Source organism: Callospermophilus lateralis, chromosome 9 (assembly GCF_048772815.1).
Source record: "Callospermophilus lateralis isolate mCalLat2 chromosome 9, mCalLat2.hap1, whole genome shotgun sequence".
NCBI classification, from domain to species: Eukaryota; Metazoa; Chordata; class Mammalia; order Rodentia; family Sciuridae; genus Callospermophilus; species Callospermophilus lateralis.
In genome coordinates this window covers 2804788-2817701 of record NC_135313.1, presented here as the reverse complement: position 1 = coordinate 2817701, position 12914 = coordinate 2804788, and the positions used below count along the sequence as shown (strand labels likewise).

The 12914-nt window shown below is 45.7% G+C and overlaps 1 protein-coding gene across 2 annotated transcripts in view; it reads left to right on the top strand.

Moving 5' to 3' along the window:
* Ube2f (ubiquitin conjugating enzyme E2 F (putative)) overlaps positions 1–12224 on the top strand; it is a 52825-nt gene extending 40601 nt beyond the window's left edge. The window contains exons 7-10 of one of the 2 annotated variants that reach the window (XM_076866218.1): positions 4877–4934; positions 6348–6380; positions 9195–9257; positions 10981–12224. In XM_076866218.1, coding sequence (XP_076722333.1) covers positions 4877–4934; positions 6348–6380; positions 9195–9257; positions 10981–11031 — 205 coding nt within the window. In that variant the 3' untranslated portion in view covers positions 11032–12224. Of the gene's footprint in view, positions 1–4876; positions 4935–6347; positions 6381–9128; positions 9258–10980 lie in introns of both variants that reach the window. The other variant, XM_076866217.1, reaches the window with a different exon arrangement.
* The last annotated feature ends 690 nt before the right edge of the window (positions 12225–12914 follow it).

The following is a 12914-nucleotide window of genomic DNA, read 5'->3' as shown; positions in this document are numbered from 1 at the left end:
CATCACATCTCCTCTCAGAGGAGACCTTGAAGCTTGGCCAAGAGTAGGAAAGGTCTGGGGTTCACTGAAACGGCTCCTTCCAAGCCTTGTCTTCCAGCTGTGCCTGCAGATGGCATCCTTCCACTGCATTTTGTGGCCAAAGCCCTGCTGGCTTCAGTACGGGATGTACCTGTTGGAGGCCACTGCTCTTCTGCCACCTCCCTTAGTGAGAGGTCACATTCCCTGGATGTTGCTGATTTTAGCAAGAAGGGAAAATATGATTAATGAAGCCCAGGAGAAAAAGTGTAGGTGACAGGCTAAGCTGTCCTCAGTGCTTGCCTTGGATGTACTCTGTACCAGAATGGACTTGATAAGTGGGGTGCAGTGGTGATTACCTGTATTCCTACCTACTCCAGAGACTGAGGCAGGAGGACCACTAGTTAGCAAGACCTTGACTCAGAAGAAGAAAAAGACTTGGGGTACAACTCAGTGGTAGAGCACTCTTGGGTTCAATCCCCAGAATGGATGTGATACATGTAGGAGCCCTTCTGAAGTGACAGCTTCCCTATAAGCATGTGGCCCTGTGTGTCTCATTCTTCCAGTGGCACAAAGTGAGGGCTTGTGCCCCTTCAAAGGGTGCTGGTCTCTAAGGGAGAGAACTGGAGAAGATCTGTGGATTAGGTTTTTTTACCTTTTGTTTTTGAAGTAAATTTATCATTTGGACTTTCTTTTTCTGCATATCATCTCCTTTTCTTAGTAAGGCAGTGATGTTAATTGTTCAGACCAAGTGGATTTAACTGGAGACCCACCTCTGGCAGCCGTGGGACTTGGGCAGGCTAAGTATTCTGTGCTCATATTCTCCTGTGCTAGGAAAGGAGGCAGTGTGCGTTTTCCGAGCACATATCTTGGGCAGTATGAAATGCTTTGATTGGAGGCTGTTCTCGGTCATGGCCTCCCTCTCCTTTTCTCCCACTCCTCTTTCCTCTCAGTAAACACTTACCACTTTGGAAGGAAACAGAATGTATGTGGCTCTGAGCTACTGGGAAACCTTTTAGACCTTTTCTAGCTCAAAAAGTGCAGTCTGTGCCCACTGACCCAATCCATTTTTATGTGTGCTGTTTCCTTTCTTGCCAGTTTTATTTTGATAGATAGTTAAACTTACATTTTATGTCCAGGCATGACTTTTAAAGTATGTTTCCTTTAAGCATCGCTTAGAACCTGAAGACCCTAGTTGCAGGTGTGAGCCCCTCTCAGCTTCCCCTGCTCACAGCCCTCTGACTCCAGGGGACTCGCTTCACTCTGCTTCCGTGGGTGTCTCCTGCTTCTGTTAGAAATGGGACCAGGATAGGAAATCCTACCCTTGTGGTGTCTTTTGGGAAACCAGATTATTAGCAAAGTATGGCAGCAGCTAGCAGGTGGCAGCCTGAGACAAAAGCCAAGAACCTTAATAGAACATTGCCCAGTTGAACCATGTTAAAACTAAAAACACATAAGCACAGTATTGAAAGGCAAAATATTTCTGCGTGTAAATCATACTTACCCCTTATGCAAAAGATGGGCACTGCCCCTGGAAAAATGAGCAGCATCACACATGGTGATTCACAGGAGAAGCAGATGCTCAGCCTTACTGGTGACCAGGAAAAGGCACAGAAAAACCACGAGGTGCAGCGGGTTGCTGTCAGATGGCCAACACTGAAGCAGTGCTGGGGGCGGGTGGGCCCGAGGGGGCTCTTAGCTGGAGGGTGCGTGTTTGTACAGCTCTTCCAGGTCCTGCAGCAACATGGTGTCCCTGTAACTTGTTTTTACCCTTGGACTTGTCTGCTGCTCTTCTAGGGAATTAACCTAAGAAAACAATGTCATCGTGTGTACAAGGGCCAATTCGTTGTTAGTGAAAAGTAGACAGTATCTTTGCAGTAGTAGGGCCTGACCATGCATCTCCTGGATAAAGGAGACAGAGCCAGGCATGCCTGTAGTGTGCAGAGTTCACTGACATCCTCCACCTTTGTTCTTCCCAGCAGGCTTGAGTAGCGCCTGGATCCAGAGGGACACATGTCAATTAGTGTGCAGGACCACTTCCCTCTTTAAAGTGTTGTTCTGACCGGCCCTGTCATACTTATGTGCCCTACTCAAGGGGCTGCCTGGTCTTGCAGGGCCCTCACTCTGCTCCTGGCAAAGGGTCAGAAACCCCTTGTTGGGGGATTGGAAGGCCCAAGGTCAGGAGCTAAGTGATTGTGCTTCAGCCTTTTTCTTCCAGAGTCCAGGCTTTCAGTCCCTAGGTGTTCTCTGATTCTTTTCTTAGTAACCTGATGACCGTAAGTCTTGCACCTGATCTCCTGTTGGACCATCCTCTGTTGAGGCCAGGCTAGAACTTCCTCAGTGACTAGAGCACCACACCTTGAGAGCCTCACTGCTGCCCACAGGCTGATAAGACCCATGGCCAGCAGACCCTGACCCTAGCCTCCCCAGTGGCACTCGCTTCCCAGGTACCTGCTTCCATGTGTGAAGTTTTCCTGCTCTGGCAAAACCATGAGGACACTGACAGGCGTCTCATTAACCTGAGCTCCCTGTTTCGCTTGCCTCCCCTCCCTGCTCTGATCATGCCTAAGCAGATGGAGAGCAATTTGCATTCCCTGCTCTTATGAGGCTTGCTGTTTGGTAGGTAAGTCCAGGAAACTAACAAGCACCTAACCAAAGGTGACATTAAAAGAGGATGAGCTAGATCAGAACCGCCCCCTGCAACTCAGTAATAGTCTTGTACTGGACCGTAAAAGCCACTAGGATTTGACAGATGGTTCCCCAAAAGGTATTCAAAAGTTGTAGAAGTTTCTAATTCATCTAACATCAAATTCACTGAAATCTCTGTGAAGCAGAAAGATGCCCATCCAGTTTTTAGGTTTCATGATTTGAGTGTTCTTTTTAAAGTTCAGAGTAAATTTTAATGGCTTATTTAAGTTTGGTTATATTTTTTCTCACTGATATTCATAGATAATTAAGATTTTAGCTTTGATTCAAATTCTAAGTATTTATTTTCTCCTGATGTGAATCCGACTTATGTGGATTTCAACTATTTTAATAAAAAAAGTTGCCTTGCTGGGCATGGTGGCACACATCTGTAATTCTGCTAAGTCAGGAGGACTGTAAGTTGGAGCCAACCTCAGTAAGTTAGTGAGGTCCTCAGCAACTTAATGAGACCCTGTCTTAAGATGAAAAATAAAAAGGGCTGGGATGTTGCTCAGTGGTAAGGTGCCTCTGGGTTTAATCCCCAATACTGCCCCCCCCAGATTGTCTCAGCTTATAATTATGGCCTTTTTATAAAAGCCTGATATCGACAGCTAGCCTGGGGACTTCTATGTACAGATCAAAGTAATAGCATAATATAATAATTTAACAAATGCAAAAATAACTTTATCTCCAACAGAAGCTTGACAGTAACTCAGTTTTTTTCAAAGTATGGAATAACATATGTGAGAGAACACAGTGTGCATTTGCAGCTGATATAAAATGATCCTCAGGCATCAGTTTAAGAAACAGGACCCTACCACACCTCTGAAACCTGGTGTGCCACCTTGCAGCTCAGTCCTTCCAACCAAGGAGTGAATCCTCTCCAGAATTTTGCATTAATCTGCTGAAGTTTTCCCTTCTTAGTTTTTAAAAAAATATCTAATAACTTGTCTTGTGAGAGCTGGTACTGCAGTGCACACCTGTAATCCCAGATGCTTGGTGACGGAGGAGGCTGAGGCAGGAGGATTGCAAGTTCAAAGCCAGCCTGGGAAACTTAGCAAGACCTTGCTTCAAAATAAAAAAATAAAGGGCTAGGAGTGTAATTCAGTGGTAAAGATTCCTGGGTACAATCCCTAGTACTGCAAAACTAAATAAAATGTTTTTAAAATGTCATGTGTGATTTGAGTGTGATGGTGCACACCTATAATTTTATCAGCTTGGGAGGCTGAGGCAGGAAGATCCCAATTGTGAGGCCTGCCTGGTCAACTTAGCAATATGTAGCTCAGTAGTGGTGTATCAGAGTTCCATTCGCATTACCCCCGCCACACCCACATAAATAATAACAAAATGTCTGTGTGATGAACTCAACATCGTGGTGAGCCCCATCAGTGGTGGCTCAGAACACAGGTTCTGGGTTTGAACGACACACCACTTGCCAAGCGTGCTCCTTGGGCATGTTTTCTCTGTAAGACAAGGAAATGTTGGCACTTTATTCACGGGTTGTCAGAGGCATGAAGTAAGTTTAACGACACAACACTTTCCGTTATGCTTGATACAAAAATGGTCAGCTTTGGGCTTTAGTTATTGCTGTTTTCTTTTTTCTTTTTTTTTTTTTTTTTTTGGTACTAGGGATTGATCCCAGGGGCACTCAACTGCTGAGCCACATCCCCAGTCCTTTTTATATTTTATTTAGAGACAAGGTCTCACTGAGTTGTTTACGGCCTCACTAAGTTGCTGAGGCTAGCTTTGAACTCATGATCCTCCTGCCTCAGCCTCCCAAGCCGTATGGGATTACAGACGTGCACCACTGTGCCCAGCTGCTGTTTTCATGTTTGTTGCTATCATTTTTGAATGTTAAATTGACCAATATTTCTTGTATGTTGTTTTAAATATGCTTTAAACATCTGTGGCTAGGATTAAAGGTACAGTAAATAAAAATAACACAGGTCATTATAACTGAATATGCATTCAACCTTGGAGGTAGAGAAGGCAGCCATCAGCAGGACAGGAAACAGCAAGCCACAGAGCAAAGACAGGTTTCCCAAAAAGTAGATCTCCTTTTGTCCTAAGATAAAGCAGTGGGCTGAGGACTCTAGTCGCATTCCAGCTGTGCCTTTGGCTCAGGTAACTTAGGTGCTTCCTTTCTAGTTGCTGTGCATTTCTGTGTCTGTTTCAGTTTACTGAGAGAACATTCGATTGATGGCACTGGCTGGGCTCCCACGAGAACCTTAAAGGTAAGAGTCAGCACCTTTGGGGCACAAGTCCTCCTCTGTGGTCCTCACCTGGCACCCCACACAGGTGGCCAGGCACACCTGCTGCTTGGTGAAGCATTGGCTCCAGTCCGTTCTGGTTGGGTCAGTCTCATTGGCCAGTGCCAGGTGCCATTCAGGAGCCTGGGACAGGAGCACACAGTGCAGGTTTCAGAGCCACACCAACAGACAGCATAGGAAGCCATTGCTCATTCAACAGGAGTGTGCCCAGGAGAGAGCTGCAATCTTTCCTGTGTAGATCACTCCTGTCAGATGGTGGGTTTCTATCACCAAATTGACACTTTGGAAGAACAGTGCAGGGAAGGGGTTTTGACCCCAGTCCAGTGTCAGGGAATATTGCAGACTTCATTCACTTGTGACCCAGTTCCTCCCAAGCTTTGGCCTTCTCTCCAACCTTTCTTCATGCCCTTGATGTGTTCTGTCCTCTTGGGACTTAGTGTCTGTCAGATTACCTGGTAGGTACCCCCTCTTCCAGACTTCCACCTGGCAGACTCCTGCTCCTCCCGCAGGCCCCCACTCAAATGACTGCCACTTCCACTGTGGGGCCTGTCCCCCCAGGATTGGTGCTCTGGTGTTAACCTGCTGGCCAGCCCTCTGTCTGATACCCCACCACCAATAGAAGTGGAGCTTATTTCCACTTCCAGCTCCAGCCCAAGGCCTAGCTCACACCAGGAGGATGGGGATTGGGCCAGTGGGTGGGTGGATGAAAGAAAGCAGAGAAGACAAATAAAAATTACCAAATAGCAGAGAATATAGGATGATCATGAGATCCAGTTTAAAAAAGATGAAAGATTCTAGCTGATAAAGAGGCAGAGGGAGAAAGACTTTGTAGTTGAGTTGCAGATCTTGAGTCAGTACAGATGGAACAATGCGGCTTTCAGTTTTAATAAAAATCTCTAGTCCTTGAACTGTGAGTCTTCCTTGATTCTGGAAGTTAAGTAGAGCAAAAGTATTAGAACTCAGTAGGACATAGGTAATTAGCTTATCCATGAGCTCCGAGTGCAATTGATGTTAAAAACAACAGATATTATTTTAAGGTACTTTTCAGAAGTCAGAAGACTATTTGTCATGGCTGGTGGGAGTGGTTGGTTGGTGACAGAAGCACACATGTGGCCTGTGGGCTCCTGCCCTGGGTCTGAGGAAAGGCAGTTGATGTTCCTTTTGACCTTATATTTATTCCTGTGGCTGCTTGGTCTCTAAATTTCCTGGCTTATTATACTTGAAAAAAAAAAAGTTATTTTCTCTTTGTCTTGAGGGGGGAAAAAGTGCTTAGGATAGGTTTTGGTATGGCACAAATCATATTTTTGATCATGGGTTTAAAGACTTTCATTGAACAGGAGCCTAAAATTTTGTTTTCTGTTTTCTTTTTTATTTCAGGATGTTGTTTGGGGATTAAATTCTTTATTTACTGTAAGTATATTGATCAAACTCCCAAGTTGTTTTGCTTTCCCTGGTTTGAAACATCACCTTAATGCTAGCCCAGGGGATTAAAAGCAAGCCATGCACGTAGTTACCCATCATTCCTATCGGTCAGAGATAGAACTGTGGCATGGGAATCTCAGGGGCTTTGGAGTGACATGGGGAGGCCATCAGGGGAAGCCCTGCTGGGCAAGCTGCCTCCTCCTTCTGGGTGACAAGCCTGGTTCCACTTGCTTTGACTTCTTCAGAAGTAGCTATTTCTCTGTGTTTTCTGTGCCCAGTCCCTGCCTGTGCCTGCCGTCTCACCAGGCAGCCCATTTGGTAGCCCTCTTCTCTCCTAGGGGTCCTGGTTATGTGGATGATGTGGTCATCCAGGAACCCAGGACCTTACAGCCGGTTTCTGTTGTCTCTGAGCCTCTGAAGTTTGCTGTTCTTAGATGACAGTGCCTCTAGGCTGACTGGAATTGCAGGCAGGCAGGACTGGAAGGACACACCTGAAAGCTTCTACCTTGGCTTTTAAATATATTTGTTTCTTGGGCTGGGGTTGTGACTCAGTGGCAGAGCACTTGCCTCACATATGTGAAGCACTGGGTTTGATCCTCAGCACCACATAAAAATAAATAACCAAAATAGATGTATTGTGTTCATGTATAACTAAAAAATTTTTTAAAATATACTCGTTTCTTTGAATCTTTACTTTCTGATTCAGAGAAGAGCTTTCAAAGCATCCAGAGGTATGTCTCTGAATAAAAAATAATTTCTACTTTTGGAAAAGTCCCAGGACACTCTATGAACACACACCTGCCCTGGACAGTCTGCCAGGGTGTCCTCCTGGCCCTTGTTGTGTGTATGCACTACTCAGACGTGCCGCGGCCAGGTCTGCTGCTCTTCTTGACAAGAGCTTCACACTGAGCTGAGCGTCCCTGCCTACCTTTGCCTTTTTGTCTGTGTTCCTGGGCGACACCTGCCTCACAAGCAAAGAGACCAGCACTTGCAGTGATTTCCAGAGCTCCTTGCTCCCTGGAAAGGCAGCACCTGTGGCTGTGGCCTGCACTCGGCCCCCAGGGACAATCTGGCTGTGCCCGTGGCTCTGTCGCAGGCGTTGGTTTCTTCATGAAGCAAATGAAGTTCCATTTGTGTTGCTGCAAAGGGAGAGCATGATCTTAAGTCAGCCCAGCAGTGGGACTGTCGGGTTGAGCCTTTGCGTCTTCAGTTTGCCTGAGAGCCACTGAGAGCAGGAGCTAAGGCAGACCTCTTGGGGGCCCTCTCACTGTCATTTGCTCCACCACCAAAAGCATCTCTCTGGAACCACCTGTCTGTCCCAGGTTCCTCAACCACAAGCAGGTTTTGGCTGGTGACTTGGTACTGGGGAGTTGGTGGAAGGAAATGCACATTAGTTCCTTAGACTTTTTATTTAGAGAAATCTGGTGGTGGCTCCCCATCTCCAAGTGCTCAAAGCTTCCAGATCCCGAAGAGCCAGTCAGAGTGTGACTTAAGTCTGTATTGGTTATTCCATCTAATATTTTCATTCTACGTGAGGCCTATGGTAAAGGGAAGTCTTTATGTATACTAGGTATTGCATATAGTATGTACTTACATATTTTGCCTATGTCTTGGACTTGGAGTCTATTTTTCCAATTCTTAGTTTTTTTGTTTTGTTTTGTTTTGTGCTATATTTGTACCGTCTTATCCACCATTCCCATATATATTTCCAAATCAGGAATGCAGTTCCCAAATTTAACATAATTCCTGAAGAGGAATATGGTTGTCCTTATAATGACCCATCATAGGGCACACCTTACAAGTCTTGCTGGCCTGAGTTTCAAGGAGAACAGGGAGTTCAGATGTGGCTTCTGCTTCAAAGTCCAGTTGCTTCTGGGAGGAGAGGAGAGTAGGTAGGCCATTGCTTTTTAAGGTATCAAGAATCTGCTCCCACCGGGCACAGTGGCACACGCCTGTAATCCCAGTGGCCCAGGAGACTGAGGCAGGAGGATCACAAGTTCAAAGGCAGCCTCAGCAACTGCAAGACACTACTAAGCAACACAGTGAGACCCTGTCTCTAAATAAAATACAAAATAGGGCTGGGGGTGCTGAGGTTGTGGCTCAGCGGTAGAGTGCTCGCCTAGCACATGCGAAGCACTGGGTTCAATCCTCAGCACCACATAAAAGTAAAGGTATTGTGTCCAACTACAACTAAAAAAGTATTTAAAAAAAAATAGGGCTGGGGATGTGGCTCAGCGGTTGAGTGCCCCTGAGTTCAATCCCCGGTACTTAAAAAAAAAAAAAAAAGTCTGCTCCCCTGAGGCAGGGACGCCAGCCTGTGAGTGGGTGTCCATGAAGGCGAGTCAAAGACAGGGAGATCCAGAAAGTTTGGAAGATAAACAACAGGTGCCTGGAGGCAAAGGTATCATTAAATAAAGGGAAAATTAATGTTTATAAAACAGAATGGGGTTTTTATTTAGAAATGCTCACAGTGGGAGTGGTTATCATTCTCCATTTATCAAAAATATCAGAAATTAATGAAGTTAATGTGGTTGCTATTTTCCCTATTCCCACTGACGTTTAGACAGTTGTATATAAACATAACCCTGAGCTCTTGCAATCAGCTGTCAGCTATCTTTTTGCACAGAGAACCAGCCAGCCCAGCACTCTGACACCACAGGAGCTTGAGGACTCAGAGGTGCTCCCAACTCAGCTGAGCCTGCAGGTGGCTGATTAGGTTTTGTTGCTGCTTTGTAGGGTGAAGACTGTGACACCAGACAAGCAGATTCTCCAGTGTTCACCTTGAGTTTCTCTCTTTTTAAGGATCTTTTGAATTTTGATGATCCACTGAATATTGAAGCTGCAGAACATCATTTGCGGGACAAGGTGAGCCATGAACAGGTTTTTTTTAGGTTGGTGTAACAGTAAAAAGACAAATCTACCTTTTTTTTTTTTTTTTTTTTTTTTGGTCTTTTCTTTTTTGAAACTAGGGATCAAACCCAGGGCTTCTCACATGCAAGGCAAGTGCTTTACCTGTGAGCTACATCCCAGCCCTAATTACTACCATCTTTTTTTTTTTTTTTATTGATTGTTCAAAACATTACAAAGCTCATGATATATCATCTTTCATACATTTGACTCAATTGGGTTATGAACTCCCATTTTTACCCCAAATACAAATTGCAGAATCACATCGTACTACCATCTCTTGATTGCACAAATGAGAAATTGAGAGTAGTGGAATGCAAGACTGGAAGTTAAAGCAATTTATATATATATATATATATATATATATATATATATATATAAAATGTGTTACAGAAAACTTGTGTGACCTTGGGAAAGCGTTTGCCTACGTAGAGAAGTGGTTTTTATTAGATGGGGTTTCCTAGTAAAAATGAGTGTTAGTAACAGGCAGTGACTCCTTGTTTAACAGCACAGGCACATTGGCAATGGTAGTAGTAGACCCCACTGCTGGGCTCTTGCAGGCTGTCTCCATCTCTCACAGCCTTTGCTGAGCTTTTTCATGCATACACATGGGGCTTGACCTTTTCCCAGAATTGTGGATCTTGTTTCTTACTCTTAATCTTCCATTCCTTTTTGTCCTTAATGAACTTTTTCCCTCCCAATTAATGCATCAACCAGCACTCATTCATTTCAGAAACTGCCTTATGTTCTATGAAGTGACTCTACCATATTTTTTAAAAACCATTCTCTGGGGTTCCCCATGAAGTTTTTTTTTTTTTCCCAACTAGGAACAGTAATTCAATAAATATCCTTTGTAAATATAACCTGAAATATTAGTGGTTTTATATCAACAGAAGGGAGTCCTAGAACTGGGTCACTGGGTCAAGGATGATATGCATCCTTAATTCGAGTAGCTTTCACCTGGTTGTTTTCTGTGGCTGTGACTGCCTGGCCTGCTGGCAGTGTAGATGGGTGCCTATGTCCCTTGAAGAAGACTATTTATTTTGAAACAGAGCATCTACACCCATGGGGAAGAGAAAAGCATAATGGAACTGAGCTGGTAAAGTTGCTGTCACTGAATGTGGCCAGGGAGGGGGGGCGTGCTATCTGGCCAGGGTGCTTGAGATGACCTGGCATGTGGGCCTCCTGTGGATTGTAAGGGCAGTCGTGTGGGTCTAGAGACATCTGAAGCTTTCCTGTCATTCTGGCCATGCAAGTCCCACTACTATCACCTGACATGCCTAGGCATCCAGGTGGACTCTGCTTCTTGTGTGTGAAATTGGCACTTCATAGCATACCCACCTTTCCTCTGGGCAGTACAGTCACCCTGAGGCTGGGGCTAGGCTACTTGTGGGCCATGAAAGATAAGCATGTTTTAAGTGGGCAGCAGGTCCAGGAAAGCCACTCTGGAAGGCAGATCTGGAAACAAGGGCCCCAAGAGCAGCAGCTGATGCTTGTGTTTGTGGTCAAGGGAGTGTTGGCTTGTGGGCCAGGTGTGATCAGGGTTTGCACATGTTTCTGCCCACCCCAGCACAGCAGGCAGTGTCGTGAGCCAGGCCTCTCACAGGGGCTTTCCCTCTAGGGCATCTGACCCTGAAGCGTTGCTTCCCTCAGTCATGCACACTCTCTCTCTTCTCCACAGGAGGACTTCCGGAATAAGGTGGATGACTACATCAAGCGTTATGCCAGATGATAAGAGATGATTGCAGGCCCATGGACTGTGTGTCACAGTTTGTCTCTAATGTGAAGCAGCACGAGGTAGCCCTCCTCCCTGTCCTCACGCTCCCTCAATCCCATGGGATTGTCCCAGTCCTGTGACCTTGTCCTGAAGAAGACCATCCTCCTGACCGCCCACCGTAGGCGGGGAATGCAGCATAAATACAGCAGGAAACGTGTTTGGGCCTCTAAAGAGTTGTCTGCCTCCCTTAACATGTTCACTTTTCTGAAACTGTGCTGTCTAGGCTGTCGGTGAGACTCCTGGGAAGTAGTAATGGGCTCAACATTGAGGCTAGCGCTTGCTTCCCCTTCCCCTGCAGATGGGTATCCAGTGTCATTTGCAGATTGACAATAAGAAACTATGGCACACTGTGGTTGGATGCACATTCTCTTAGCTTCTCCCGCAAATGCTGGCCCTGCCCAGATGTGAGGCTTCCCAGAGCACAGTCATTCACTGTAGATCTTACTGAAATGCGTATTTTATTTAATGTAAGTATATTTTGGAACAGATTTGTAATTTGTACAATTTAATGCTTTATTTTTTTCTATTCTCATTTAGTTTGTATTTTCATTGTATAGAGCAGATAGATGTTGGGTCAAGCAACTATTGAAGAGAAATACAAAGTAATGACGAAAGACATCACTCATTCTGTCCAAATGAGCTGGAACCTGGCTCCTAAATACCAGCTCTTGCTTTCCAATCCAGATGTGGCAAGGACATTTCAGAGCCCTTTGAAGCCACATCTGGATGATAAAAATAAAAATAAAAAGGCAGGGAGCCCTTTCTCACATATTGCCCAGAGGAAGCAGGCTGGGAGAGGCATGGTGGTCCTGAGTGGTCACTTGAGTGTCAGCCAGGCCCTGCTTGTCAGAGCCAGGCTTTTACTGTCCCAAGACAGGACAGATACTCGGGGGGGAATCAGTCCAGACAGTGTCTGGACTCTTGGGACTGTACTGTGGCCGTCTCTGAGTTGCTGTGGTTCTGGGGCCTATCTGGGGTGAGCCTCCGAGGCCTTGGAGGGTCATGGATCAGCAGCAGCATGAGCCACACGTGGACAGCTTAATGTGCTCCGGAGGAGGAGCCCTGAAGAGAGGCAGGTGGCTTCATTCCAGCGTTCAGACATCTGAACCAGTAGAATCAAATGCAAAATAAATGTTTGTCTGGTTTCATTTGCTGTCTAACACTCAGGTTTAACTGCTAGCTTTCTCCTTTGGAGTTGCCCCTGTCTGCCATCTATGGGGTTTACTTGACTTTTCTTAATTACAGAATGTCTGATTGTTTGGTTAACCTCTGGTGGAGATCGAGCAGGTCAGCGTCAGGATTTTACCCTTAGACTTGAGAGTGGACCCTGGCTAACATGCCACACATCTGGGTGCAGAGGAGGAAGGGTAGGCATTGTGGGTAGGGATGCTCTCATGAGAGTGCTTCTGTGGGAGAACTGGTGCCAGTGCTCATTGTTTCTTGGAGACATGCCCAGAGTAGGAAGGGACCACAGTGAAAGCCATGTCAGTTGTTAGTTCTAACTTCACAGTATTTGCACAATAGGAAAACACTTTGCTTATTGTCAGACTTTTTCTTTAAAACTGACATTTCAGGTGGTTGAGTCATTTCATTCTGTCCAGTAGAAATCCTTCAGAGATATTTTGCCCTCCCCCACCTCTAAAGAATATACCCAGTCTCAGCTCATGGCAGTGAGTAGTTCGTGCTGTGCTGGGTGCTTGGCCAATGAGTTCCCTGGGACCTGCTGGTGACTGTGACCCTGGCTTTCAGACATGTTGGCATCTTGAGGTTCCTCCCCACTCTCAGGCCAAAGCCACATTTCTGGCCTTGGTCCACATGCCCCCAACCAACTAGTAATA